This window comes from Triticum aestivum, chromosome 2A (genome assembly GCF_018294505.1).
Source record: "Triticum aestivum cultivar Chinese Spring chromosome 2A, IWGSC CS RefSeq v2.1, whole genome shotgun sequence".
Classification (NCBI taxonomy): Eukaryota; Viridiplantae; Streptophyta; class Magnoliopsida; order Poales; family Poaceae; genus Triticum; species Triticum aestivum.
Window position 1 is genome coordinate 737007943 of NC_057797.1, and position 13111 is coordinate 737021053.

Here is a 13111-nt window from a genome sequence, read left to right on the forward strand (position 1 = left end):
GGATGAGTAAGAGGTCTTACTCTCACAATCTTATATTTGTGCGTGGGATCTCATCGAGATAATCAACTTACCTTGAGAAGACAACCACTATGATGTGCTTGTGACACGATGAGGGGGGGGGGGGGGGGGGGTTCAAAGTATGTCCTGATCGGTGCGCGACTTGCATCAAGAGTCAGTTGTCCAACCGATGGCACTTACCGTCGCGCGGGATTACCTCGGTTACTAAGAATAAACATTCAGACAAAAGCATTGGGCGTTTAATGACTACACCGCATTTGTTGCCACGGAATAGCATACCAGCCCCTTCTCTCACTATTGTTCGGGATAGCATTCCACGTCCTCCTCGCCCTTATATCTTCTCCTTGATCGATCTACGACTTTCTAGGTACCCGCAGGACCTTAGAATGAGAAAAAAAAACAAGAGACAATTCCGTTGCCATCGTACACATACAAATACCGTCAAATACAGTCATTCCAACAACCCCTTACACAAATACAATGGGCAAACAGAGTGAGAAGAGAATCCATAGGCAAAGGTAAGGAATGATATGATGTGATTGAGATTGTGTATATACAACTACATGAGTCTATTCGTTGTTTGTTTGGAATGGAATTTTTCTATTAGTGGTTTATTTTTATTTTGTTATTTGCTCTGTAAGTTTTCTTTTCTATAAACATGGAGGCAGGGTTGGTTTGGAAATAAATTAACGAGTGTTATCGCGTGGTTTGGATTTTTTTTTGTTGATTGCTTGGAAGAGATATCTTTACACAGAAACCATGAGGTAGAGGTCGGTGTGGAAAAGTAATAATGAGGGTTATTGTGTACTTTGAAAAGAAAATGGCGCGTATGGCATATATCAATGGGAGTGATGGAAGAGAAATGAATAAACTACTCCCTCTGTAAACTCATATAAGAGCGTTTAGATCACTATTTTAGTGATCTAAATGCTCTTATATTAGTTTACGGAGGAAGTATCTTTTAATAGTAGAGATATGCAATTGTCATATTATGAGCTAAATCGTCGTGTGCTAGATTAAAATTGAAAGTCTACAATGCTACTCCCTTCGTTTCTAAATATTTGTTTTTCTAGAGATTTCAACAAGTGACTACATACGAAGAAAAATGAGTGAATCTACACTCTAAAATATGTCTATATACATCCTTATATTATAGTTCATTTAAAATGTTTAGAAAGATAAATATTTGGGAACGGAAGAAGTATTTACAAAACATTTCCTACATGTAAACTGGAAACAAAGCAAGCCTCCGTGTGGAGCTCCACGCGTGACTACAAATGGACAAAACCCCTATGTCGTCACTGGCTCAGTGGACTTGACACCTTTCACCATTTCATCTGTCGGCTTACGAGGAGTGCTTGCTGCCGAGACCTTGTTGTCCCATCCCGTATCACGGCTGCTGCTCGTGAACGTGCCGGTGCCGGTGCCGCTCGACAGCGCCCAGCTGCTGGAGCTGCCGCCGCCCGACACGTAGTGGAACGGGTTCACTGGCGGCACGATGGCCATCTCCCCCTCCAGCATCCGCACCACGCTGCTCATGGTCGGCCGCGCCGACGGCTGGAACTGCACGCACCACAGCGCCACCTTGCACATGGTCTCCGCCTTCTCCCGGTCCGCCTCCCCGACGCCGGCGGCCGCGGACACGATGGACTCCATGTTCCCCTGCTCGTACTTGTCCCACACCCACTTGGGGAACCACTCGCGGCTCTCGTCCTCCAGCTGGGCGTCGTAGTTCCGGCGCCGCCCCAGGATCTCGAACAGCACCATGCCGAAGCTGTACACGTCGCACTTCTCCGTCGTGGGCAGCGCCATCCACAGCTCCGGCGCAGCGTATCCTGGCGTCCCGCGCCCGCCGCCCGTCAGCGACGACATGTGCGGGTTCTCGCGCTCGCCCAGCCTGGCCAGCCCGAAGTCCGCCACCTTGGGCGTGAAGTCGGCGGTGAGGAGGATGTTGGCCGGCTTGATGTCGTAGTGCACGATCCTCTGCTGACACTCCTCGTGGAGGTATCTTATCCCCTTGGCCGTGCCGATGGCGATGCTGTGCAGCGTCCGCCACTCGAGCCTCTCCTTTCTCCCGCCCTCGCCGGCGCCTTCCCCGTCGCGGTAGAGGTACTTCTCCAGCGAGCCGTTCTCGAGGTACTCGTAGACGAGCGCCTTGGTGTTGGGGTCGAAGCAGAAGCCGTAGAGCCTGACGAGGTGCACGTGGTAGGTCCGGCCGATGGTGCCGATCTCCGCCATGAACCCCTCCTGCACCTTCTTGTTCATGGACACCTTGAGCACCTTCACCGCCACCGGCAGCCCGTTAGGGAGCTCCCCCTTGTAGACCACCCCGAAGCCGCCGGAGCCGAGCTCGGTGGAGTAGTCCCCGGTGCACGACGCCAGCTGCTCCGAGCTGAACCTCATCGGCTTCTCGTTGAGGATCTCGTGGAGGAACTTCTCCACGGGGCCGATCTCGATCACCACATCGTTCACGGCAGCGCATGCTTCCAGCTCTCGGTTCCTTCTGTTGACCTCGTCGGAGATCTTGGCCATGAACTTCTTGTAAACTTTCCACCTCCAACGGCGGCATCCTCTGATCATCAGGATGGTTATCACTACTGCCACGGTCGCACAGACCGCCGATACTGGATAAGACAAAAACTGAGTTAGCTGGTGGAAAACTAATCAAGGAACAAACCCAGCAATTTAATCTGCTTATTATCATCTAAAACGACCTGCTTAATTACTCTGTTAGCCAGGTGTAGATGTATCTTACTTACCAGTTGCAGTGACAGCGGCCGACATGTCTGCGTTGCCCAAGCTCTCAAGGCCTTCTTAGTTCACTTCTGCAATGTATCTGACATTAGTCAGACAAGCTAGCATAGGAATCCTAGGAGTCTAATTAACAATTTTTTTCTTGTAGAAAAGGAGGATAGCCCCCGGCATGTGCATCATTACGACGCACACAGCCAACTAATTAACAAGCTTAGTGGAGAGTTAGCGATAATGCTGGCTACTTTTTCTTGCAGGGGAGTGATAATGCTGGCTACTGACAAGTAAGTTTTTTTTTTTTGCGGCATACTGACAAGTAAGTTTATAGGTAACTGATTGCCGTAGAGCGTGCTTGGACTTGTACACTGTCTCTGCGTCATGGCATATGTCAGACGATTAAGAAAGAAGGGTGCAGGGCACTGATTGATACTCCTGCTATGCAACCAACCATTGCTCTCCGCTTGTGCACTCGGTTTGACATTTTGGCTACACTAGTTTAGCTCAGACTCGTAAACTGTGGATGGTGGATACTCATCTTTATGCCTAGAAACAAAATGGGCGAGCTAGACATCGAATCCCACTTCAAATAATACCCTGAATTGATCAAACCGCCACCCGCGGACGCTCATTTCAAAAGGACTCTCAGACCGTCAGACGCAAAACACTGGTCCGCAGTTTCAAATTCAGAGATCATAGCAGTTTTAATAAGAAGAACAAAACGACTGAAGCGGACGGTTAGGGTTCAGAAACTTAGCGGCGGCAAAAGCAAAAGTGCAAATTCAGATGACCATAGAACAGGAACACAAACAGTACACACTGAAGAGGGAAAACTGAAAGATACGAAGGCAGAGTAGAGCAACTTACTTGTGTCAGTATCTTCTTTCTCAGTTGCTGCCTGATCTTCCTCCCGCTTTACCGCCGACGAACCTTGGCGCAGCTAAAGCATCGGTCTGATATAGAGCGATCAGAGGGGTCTCGCTCTGCTGTGTCGGGGCGTCTCTGACCGGGCGAGGCGGAGCAGGTGCGCGTGCCAGAGTGCGACCCGCGGAGGAGGAAGGAGGCGCGTGAACGAGCGCGCGCGCGCGGCCGTCCTTGACTGGCCAAGCGAATCAGTGACGAAGGTTCGAGCTACCGTCAGTTGTCTGCCGGTGTTTCCTGCTGCTGCCACTGCGTGGTTGTGGTTGTGGTACTGGCATCTGTCATCTGAACCATCTGGTTCTGATGGCGACGCCGGCGCTTCGTCGGGAGCTTCCGGTCCTGGCCGAGGAACGGACGGCGACGTGTGAGCTCTGCTCTGGTGGTCCAATGGTGGGGTTGCGACTTGCGAGTGCTGCAGTCTGAGGGACGGAGGAGAGAGCGCATACTTTTCCTCTCCGGCATCTCTCTCTCTATATATATATCGCTCCCTCAGTAGACTTTTTCCTCGGAAAGAACAGAACGGGAAGAGTGCATTTGATTTGGAAAGGTGGACCCTAAAATGCACGAGTTTGACTCAACTTTCATCGTGTACTACGGATAGCCCGTTCGCGATGCGATGGGAATTGATTGATGAAAATTTGAGTTATAATAACAACATGAGAACTAAAATGAAAAATCCATATGACTTACTCCATATATCAAAAATATTTTCATCTTTTTGACCTTTTGTTATAATTACAAGTATTTCTTTTGTGTATAGGGTGTGTGAGGGAGTCCTGAATTATGGGGTCCTCGGACTGCCGGACTATATACTTTGACCGGACTGTTGGACTATGAAGATACAAGATTGAAGACTTTATCCCGTGTCCGGATGAGACTCTTCTTTGGCAATTCGGATATGTAGATCTCCTTCCTTATAACCGACTCTGTGTAACCCTGGTCCTCTCCGGTGTCTATATAAACCGGAGGGTTTAGTCCGTAGGACAACAACAATCATAATCATAGGCTAGCTTCTAGGGTTTAGCCTCTACGATCTCGTGGTAGATCAACTCTTGTAATACTCATATCATCAAGATCAATCAAGCAGGAAGTAGGGTATTACCTCCATCGAGAGGGCCCGAACCTGGGTAAACATTGTGTCCCCCGCCTCCTATTACCATCCGCCTTAAACGCACAGTTCGGGACCCCTACCCGAGATCCGACGGTTTTGACACCGAAATTGGTGCTTTCATTGAGAGTTCCACTGTGTCGTCACCATAAGGCTTGATGGCTCATTCGATCATCGGCAACTATGCGATCCAGGGTGAGGTTTTTCTTCCCGGACAGATCTTCGTATTCGGCGGCTTCGCACTGCGGGCCAACTCGCTTGGCCATCTGGAGAAGATCGAGAGCTACGCCCCTGGCCGTCAGGTCGGATTTGGAAACTTAAACTATACTGCCGACATCCGCGGAGACTTGATCTTCGACGGATTCGAGCCTGTGTTAGGTGCGCCGCACAGCCACGACGAGCATGACTTAGCTTTGCCGCCAGACAGTGTTCGGGAGATCACACCTGTGGCAACTCCGGCCCTTGATCCGGAGCAGATCGCGCCGTCCGAGGACGGGTGGATGGACCCCGCCACGGAGGCCGCACACTCAGTAGCGACAGAGCCGAATACTGACTTCACCTCCTACGAGACCTGTGTTGCCGGACCCTTGGAGTCGTCCCCGGCCACGGGCTCCGAACCGCCTGCGTCCGTGCCTATCGAATCTGATTGGGCGCCGATTATGGAGTTTTCCTCCGCGGATATCTTTCAGCACTCGCCCCTGGGCGACGCGCTGAATTCATTAAGGTCTCTCTCCTTGTCAGAAGGCCCTTGGCCGAACTATGTCCGGCAGGAGTGGGAAGCGGACGATGAAGAAATTCGTTCCCCACCCACCATCCACTTAATAGTCACTGCCGGCGACTTAACCAACATGCTTGATTTCGACTCCGAAGACATCGACGGTATGGACAACGATGCAGGAGAGGAACGGGAACCACCGCCCACAGGGAGCTGGACAGCCACTTCATCACACGATATATACATGATGGATACACCCAAAGAAAACAATGACGAGGAACGGAAGGATGCAGCAAAGGATAATCCCCTCGAGAAGCAACCAAAGCGACGACGTAGGCTCCGCTCCAAATCCCGCCTCGGCAAAAACAGCGATAACAGCGCAAGAAAGAATAATACCCCGGTCGACTCCAAAGAAAACGACGACCAGATGGACCCAGCGACAGAGCAGGATGAACCAGCGGACGACGAACATAGTACGGAGCCGCTGTCCCATCACGGCGACGCCGAGGTTAAAGCTCATCAACCTGTCTCCGGAGAGGAGAACAGTCCGGATGACGATGCACACATCATCCCCGAAGGCACTTGGAGCAAGAGGACCTCCACAGAAGGCTTATTGCCATCGCGAGGAGTCTAAAGAAGCAGAAGCAAAGGCTTAAGGCCGCGCAAAATACACTCAACAGTAGATGGAACAAAGTGCTTGATACTGAAGAAAAGTACGATGGCAGACGCCACACAAAGAGCTATCCAAAGCGCACGCTGCTGCCTGAATTCGATGACGAGGCTTTAGAGCCTATACAGTCGAAAAATAAAATGGTCGATCAGCCGGATCGACCACCCCGTGGCCGCGATAGGGCGTCTAACGATGTCGCACATAAGTCAGCACACGATTTACGTGAGGACTTACACCAAAAAGCCGGTATGACCAGTTCCATCTATGGATCTAGGAAGCGCGCTCCGGCACAGAATCAAAAACGAACACTACAACCGTCAGAATGCCATGACACATCCAAATACAGGGGTGCCGCGCACCCCCTATGCTTCACCGATGAGGTTCGGGATCACGAATTTCCAGAAGGATTCAAACCCGTGAACATAGAGGCATACGACGGAATGACATGCCCTGGGGTCTGGATTGAGGACTTTATCCTTCATATCCACATGGCTCGCGGAGATGATCTCCACGCCATCAAATACTTGCCCCTCAAGTTGAAAGGACCCGCTCGACACTGGCTGAAGAGCCTCCCCAAAAACTCAATTGGAAGTTGGGAAGAGCTTGAGGATGCTTTTAGGGCTATTTTTCAAGGGACCTATGTCCGACCTCCAGATGCATACGATTTAAGTCATATAATTCAATAGCCCGGAGAGTCAGCCCGAAAGCTTTGGAACATATTCCTCGCTAAGAAGAATCAAATTGTCGACTGCCCGGACGCCGAAGCCTTAGCGGCTTTCAAACACAGTGTACGGGATGAATGGCTCGCCAGACACCTCAGCCAGGAAAAACCGTGGAAAATGGCAGCCCTAACAAGCCTTATGACCCGCGTTTGCGCGGGCGAAGATAGTTGGCTGGCCCATAGTGGCACCAGCGACACAGGCACATCCGAAGCCAGGGATGGCAATGGAAAACCACGACGCAATAAAAGCAAGCGTCGAAACAATGAAGACAGCCCAGACAACACGGCGGTAAACGCCGGATCATGGGCTCTCGACCCGGTCAACGGAAAAAGCCATTCAAAGGCAGAAGAGATGGACCGTCCAGCCTAAACAAGATTCTAGACAGATTATGTTAGATTCATGGCACCTCCGACAAACCGGCAAATCACACCAATAGAGAATGCTGGGTCTTCAAGCAGGCCGACAAGCTAAACACCGAACACAAGGGGAGGGAGACACCAAGTGAAGACGCGGATGAGCCTTGCCAGCAAAACACTAGGAGACAGAAAAAATTCCCACCAGAGGTCAAAACAGTGAACATGATTCGCGTAACGAAGAGGAGGAGCAAACATGCACTCCGAGACGTATGCGCCATGGAGCCCATCACCCCCAAGTTCAACCCTTGGTCGGCCTGCCCGATCACTTTTGATCACAGGGATCACCCAACTAGTATCCGGCATGGAGGATCAGCTGCCTTGGTACTAGACCCAATAATTGACGGATACCATCTCACCCGAGTCCTTATGGACGGCGGCAGTAGTCTTAATCTGATATATCAGGACACGGTCCGCAAAATGGGGATAGACCTGACAAGAATCAGCCAAAGCAATACTACCTTTAAAGGAGTAATATCAGGCCCAGAGGCCCGCTGCACGGGCTCTCTAGTACTAGAGGTTGTATTCGGTTCTCCCGACAACTTCCGAAGTGAAAAGTTAACCTTCGACATCGCTCCATTCCGAAGCGACTATCAAGCACTACTCGGAAGAACGGCCTTCTCTCGTTTTAATGCAATACTGCATTACGCTTATCTTAAGCTTAAGATGCCCGGTCCACGTGGCATCATCATAGTTAGCGGAAACACAGAGCGTTCCTTACGTGCGGAAGAATGTGTGGCGGCTTTAGCAGCCGAACACTGAATGACCTCTCCAACCAGAATAAATGATCGGTCGTCAAGACCGCGGACACGGCTAGACGAGTCCGGCGCACCACTAGCTGTAACAACTCAGATAAACCTAAGACTGGGTCGATGGATATACCCCCATAGGTGGTGCTAGGGGCTTCCCACATGCAAAAAGGACTACAATTCGGCTTGACCTTATCTAGATTGAATTTTAATGGTTTATTAAGAATAACCAATTTTTCTCACGAAAACTTTCACCTGGGCTTTTCTCTCTTGCAGATGATCATCATGCTACACCCTTCCAGGATACGGCACAACGGAGACACATGCGCAGACGTGCAACAGGGCCCCGTTCAAAGGTTTCTTTTTAGATTAAGACTCTGTGCAAAACTTTTTTACTGTCTCTTGTTGCTTCACACCCACCGGATACTCAACATAACCAAGAGGGATGCTGGCGTTATTGGCATTTCGTCACGTCAGACTAATGCACGTACCTGGAAATTGAGGGCTTATTATCGAAGGCGTTACTCAGCCCAGTATACGTAGTAAAGACCGAATACCTTAGGGAGTGTTCGGCGTCGCAAGTTTGGCCTTATATGCATCAACTATGAATCATGTCTTTGGTCAATAGTTGGGTTTGCCCGGCTCCCGTGTTTTGCTACCTTACGTTCCGCTCTATCGGCTAAGGTGGCACCGGAAGAACTACTGCGATTGTGCCCTGGTTCATCTGGATGAGCACCTCAGTAGAGAAAGCCGAAAACTGTCTGTCATGATAAAGCGCGAGACTGGTCAACCACTCGAGGACTCAGCGGAATCTTCGCGATTCCTCCGCATTAACGAAGGACCGGTTTCCCGGTCATGTATGTACGCGCACCGTATTCGGATAAGCGCGGAAGTACCAGGGGCTATATAGCAGCCCCACTGTCAAACTCCTATGGCTAAGTGAAAGTGTTAAAGCAATATAGTCCGATTGCCTTGTTCACCGCGCTATCACCTCCTTAATGGACCAAGACGTTGGATCAAGTGTGAATACGCGCTTTTCCGAACACCCCCGCATTATATGCGTGGGGGCTAAAGCCGACGATTGCAAACTTTCAGGTTATATACATACATAAACGGCCGCACAGGAGGCATCATAATACTTTCAGGCAAAAGTATAAACACATCCTTTATAATCCAAATAGCATTGTTTTTACAATTGGGATACATGTCACTCGAACATGATACTCTTCGAGCACTGAGCCTCTATTAAACGAGTGCCTTCTAGGACTTCTTCAAAATAGTGCTTGGCCGAGACCTAGCCTACGGCCAGACCCCGGGTTGCAATAGCGGTGGCATCCATCTCTGCCCAGTATGTCTTAACACGGGCAAGAGCCATCCGCACCCTCCATGCACGCCGACCTCTTTAAAGCATCGATATGTGGCACATCACCAAGGAATAGTTGCACTAAACCAAAATAACTATTTGGCCTTGGTCCTTCTGGCCAAAGATGATCCACGACAGACCTTATGGCAAGTCCGGACAACCTATGGAGCTCAGCCCACTTGGCCATTTGCTCATTTAACAGCAGCGGACGCGTTGGAGCACTGAATTGCGACCATAACAACTTTTCCATTTCGTGAACTTTTTGATCTTTGAAAAACTCAGTCGCATCAGCAGCACTCGTTGCCAAGTCCAAGTACGTGTCTGCAGCACTCCATAACTGATCCAGAGGGGCATACTTCGGATCTCCAAACTTCATCCGCAACAAAAAGGACTTCCCAGCCGTGATATCTCCGGCTTGACAAAGCTCCTCCTTCGTCGCTTTGATTTTAGAGCGGGTCTCCTTGGCTGCTACCATGGCTTTCTTCAGGTCTGCCGTTTTCTCTTGGCTTTCCTTATCAAGAAGCTCATACCGGGCGGCGGCATCCTTCAGCTCAACAACCATCTTGGCTATTTTATCTTCGCTTTGGCGATGAGCAGCCTGTTCGGCTCTTAACTCTTCGGCCGCCTTTAGGGTGGCCGCATCACTTCTCCTGGCTTGTTCCTTGGCTTGGGCAAGCTCCGCCAGAAGGGTCTCCATGGCGGCAGCTCCATCTGCAATCACAGCATGTTATAGATACTAGCATCATGCTCCTCTTAATATCTGTTGACCACTGACCACCGGAGAATACGTACCCTGTGCCCCGTCAAGCCACTTGTTCACAGGCACAATGTCGGCATGTGCCGTATCAAGCTGCCTCAGTTCGGCAAACTAACCAGTCCGGCCAGCCACCGGACCCTCAGCCGCCTGCACATGTGAGCAGCATGATCATTACCTGGGACTATTATCCTTTGTTTGCCACCTCTGGACATCAACCAGAGTCTCAGAGGCTACTATCTGTATAGGGCACACCTAGCGTGTGCGGTACCGTCAATATATATATATATATATATATATATATATATATATATATATATATATATATATTACTTTGCGTACCTCGAAGCCTTTTAGCAGGCTCATAAAATCTTCATGCAACCCACTTTTGGCGAATGAAATCCTTTCAACCACCGTATCCATTAAAGTACGATGTGCCTCTGAGATAGCCGCTTGCTCCAGAAGACCCATCAGTGCGTCCGGTCGTGCACCGGACAGTTCCGGACTCTTTCTGTTGCTCCCCTTAGGAGCCGAATACTCCGGACTTTGGGTGACCGAAGGGTTACCTTCCGGCCTTGGCGGATCAGGAGAAATCCTCCGTGACGACACCTCGGGGTCGTCCGCCTCATGAGGCGGGAAACAGGGGGAGGCGTTTCGCTCTCCATCATCTCCGGAAGAAGATCCATCAAAGACGAACTCTGTCGAGAAGGGCTATGATCCAAACTACAAGACATATGTCTCGGTTATTGTTGTGCGGAGATGAAGCATGATATATTTACCAAAAGTACTCTGGTCCACTTATAGCTCGGTGGAGGGTTGATCCCCTGGCAGGCACTGTGCGGTAAGGATGCCCTCCGGGGCAGGGCCCCCTGGCGAAGGTTTCTTCCCTCGTTTGGAAACCCTTGTTTCCAAGTCTTCAGAGGCGGTCCTCTTCTTTCCTTGGGGAGAGGGAATTTTAGATTCTTCTCCCCGGTTATCCTCCTTCGCGGAGACACTAATTCCCCCGGTTTGGATGAGTAATGCGTGAGGCACGCTTTCGGCTTCTTTATTCCTTCCTTTATCTTCCCCTGGTGGCACTTGATAAGGTGCGAGCTCAAGCATCCTGGCTAGTACAGGATCCGGTGAGCCTTCGGGAAGGGGGGCCGAACACCTGATCATCTTCGCCTTTCTTATCCAGTCCTGGCCAAGAGCAATTTTTTCAGAATGATGTTATGACAAATGAAAAGATGGCGTGTTCGGCCGCAAAATTACTTACGTGGGTATCTGGACGATTGCAGTTTAGACCCGCATCCTCGGTGGTGTCCGGACACTTTATTCGTGATCCGAAGAACAATCCATACATCCCTTCGAGCGTCACGCCGAAGAATTTCTGAATAGTTCGTAGTCCTTCCGGGTTGAACTCCCACATACGGAGAGGTCGACGTTGGCATGGCAGGACCCGATGAACTAGCATGACTTGCATTACCTTGATAAGGCTGGCATCTCTCTTGATGAGATCTCAGGTGCGACTCTGCAATGTCGGCACGCCATTAACTGGCCCCCAGTCCAGCCCGTTGTTGACCCATGATGCTAGTTGTGGCGGGGGGCCCGAACGGAAGGCGGGGGCAGCTACCCACTTAGTACTTTAGGGAGCTGTGATGTAAAACCACTCCCGCTGCCATAAGTCGGACATCTCCGGGAAGGAACCCTTTGGCCATGGAGCATCGACGCCTTTACTTATTATGGCGCCTCCGCATTCTGCGTGTCGCCCATCGATCATCTTCGGCTTCACATTGAACGTCTTAAGCCATAAGCCGAAGTGCAGGGTGATGCGGAGGAAGTCCTCACACACGATGATAAACGACGAGATGTGAAGGATGGAATCTGGAGCTAGATCATGGAAGTTGAGCTCGTAATAGAACATAAGCCCTCTAACAAAGGGATCAAGACTGAAGCCTAGCCCTCGGAGGAAGTGGGAAACAAATACGACACTCTCATTGGGTTCGGGAGTGGGGATGACCTGCCCTTGAGCAGGCAGCCTGTGCAAAATTTCGGCGGTCAGATACTTGGCTTCTCTTAGCTTCTTGATGTCCTCCTCTGTGATAGAAGAGGCCATCCACTGTCCTTGAAGGTTGGATCCAGACATGATTGAAGGTCCGAAGCGCTTAGCCTGAGCCTTGGGTGTTGGAATTCGAGGTAGGGGAAGGGAAGGATCGAGCGCGAGAAGAAAAGGACAGGCCTTGGCCCCTTTATAAAGAGGATGAATATCAAGTGTCCTCCATGTGGCCGTTCAGAACTTGCCTAAAATCGAGGAGACATACCAGCAGGCGCGATTGGGTTACCCACAACCGTATTGATGAGAATCCCATGATAAGGGGACACGATCTCTGCTTCGACAAGACATGCCAAGAAAACCGCCTAGCAATATGTGCAGTAGCTGGTTGAGAAAAATAGTTCGAATAATGACCAGGCCATGGCGTAATTTCACGTTATGAAAAGTTGTCAGCAGATTAGATTTGTGGAAATATTATACTCTCTATGGTGGTATGTGGAATTTGTTTTGCAGAACCGGACACTATCCTTGTGTTCGAAATCTTCTATGGAGTATTCGGAGGAGAAACCCGCCTTGCAATGCCGAAGACAATCTGCGCACCGGACTCATCATCATTGAAGCCTGGTTCAGGGGCTACTAAGGGAGTCCTGGATTAGGGGGTCCTCGGACTGCCGGACTATATACTTTGGTCGGACTGTTGGACTATGAAGATACAAGATTGAAGACTTCGTCCCGTGTCCGGGAGGGACTCTCCTTTGCGTGGAAGGCAAACTTGGCAATTTGGATATGTAGATCTCCTCCCTTGTAACCGACTCTCTGTAACCCTAGTCCCCTCCGATTTCTATATAAACCGGATGGTTTAGTCCGTAGGACAACAACAATCATAATTATAGGCTAG

The 13111-nt window shown here is 50.2% G+C and overlaps 1 protein-coding gene across 2 annotated transcripts; it reads right to left on the bottom strand.

The window, feature by feature from the left end:
• Positions 1-1185: 1185 nt before the first annotated feature.
• On the bottom strand, positions 1186-4205 carry LOC123190707 (G-type lectin S-receptor-like serine/threonine-protein kinase SD2-5). 2 transcript variants are annotated; one of them, XM_044603405.1, is made up of 3 exons: positions 3634-4205; positions 2778-2843; positions 1186-2642 (listed from the first exon to the last, which is right to left on the bottom strand). In XM_044603405.1, exons 2-3 carry the CDS (start codon positions 2800-2802, stop codon positions 1309-1311), a joined length of 1359 nt encoding a protein of 452 aa, XP_044459340.1. In that variant the 5' UTR covers positions 2803-2843; positions 3634-4205; the 3' UTR covers positions 1186-1308. The 2 variants fall into 2 exon arrangements, with proteins under 2 accessions (XP_044459340.1, XP_044459341.1); XM_044603406.1 differs by lacking the exon at positions 3634-4205 and having other exon boundaries at positions 2778-3570.
• Positions 4206-13111: the final 8906 nt, after the last annotated feature.

Bases quoted from the DNA above. Each gene is read 5' to 3' on its own strand.
- LOC123190707 (XM_044603405.1), bottom strand. From the start codon at position 2,802: ATGTCGGCCGCTGTCACTGCAACTG. The intron at 2,643-2,777 runs GTAAGTAAGATA...TGTCTTATCCAG, and splicing joins GGCCGCTGTCACTGCAACTG to TATCGGCGGTCTGTGCGACC.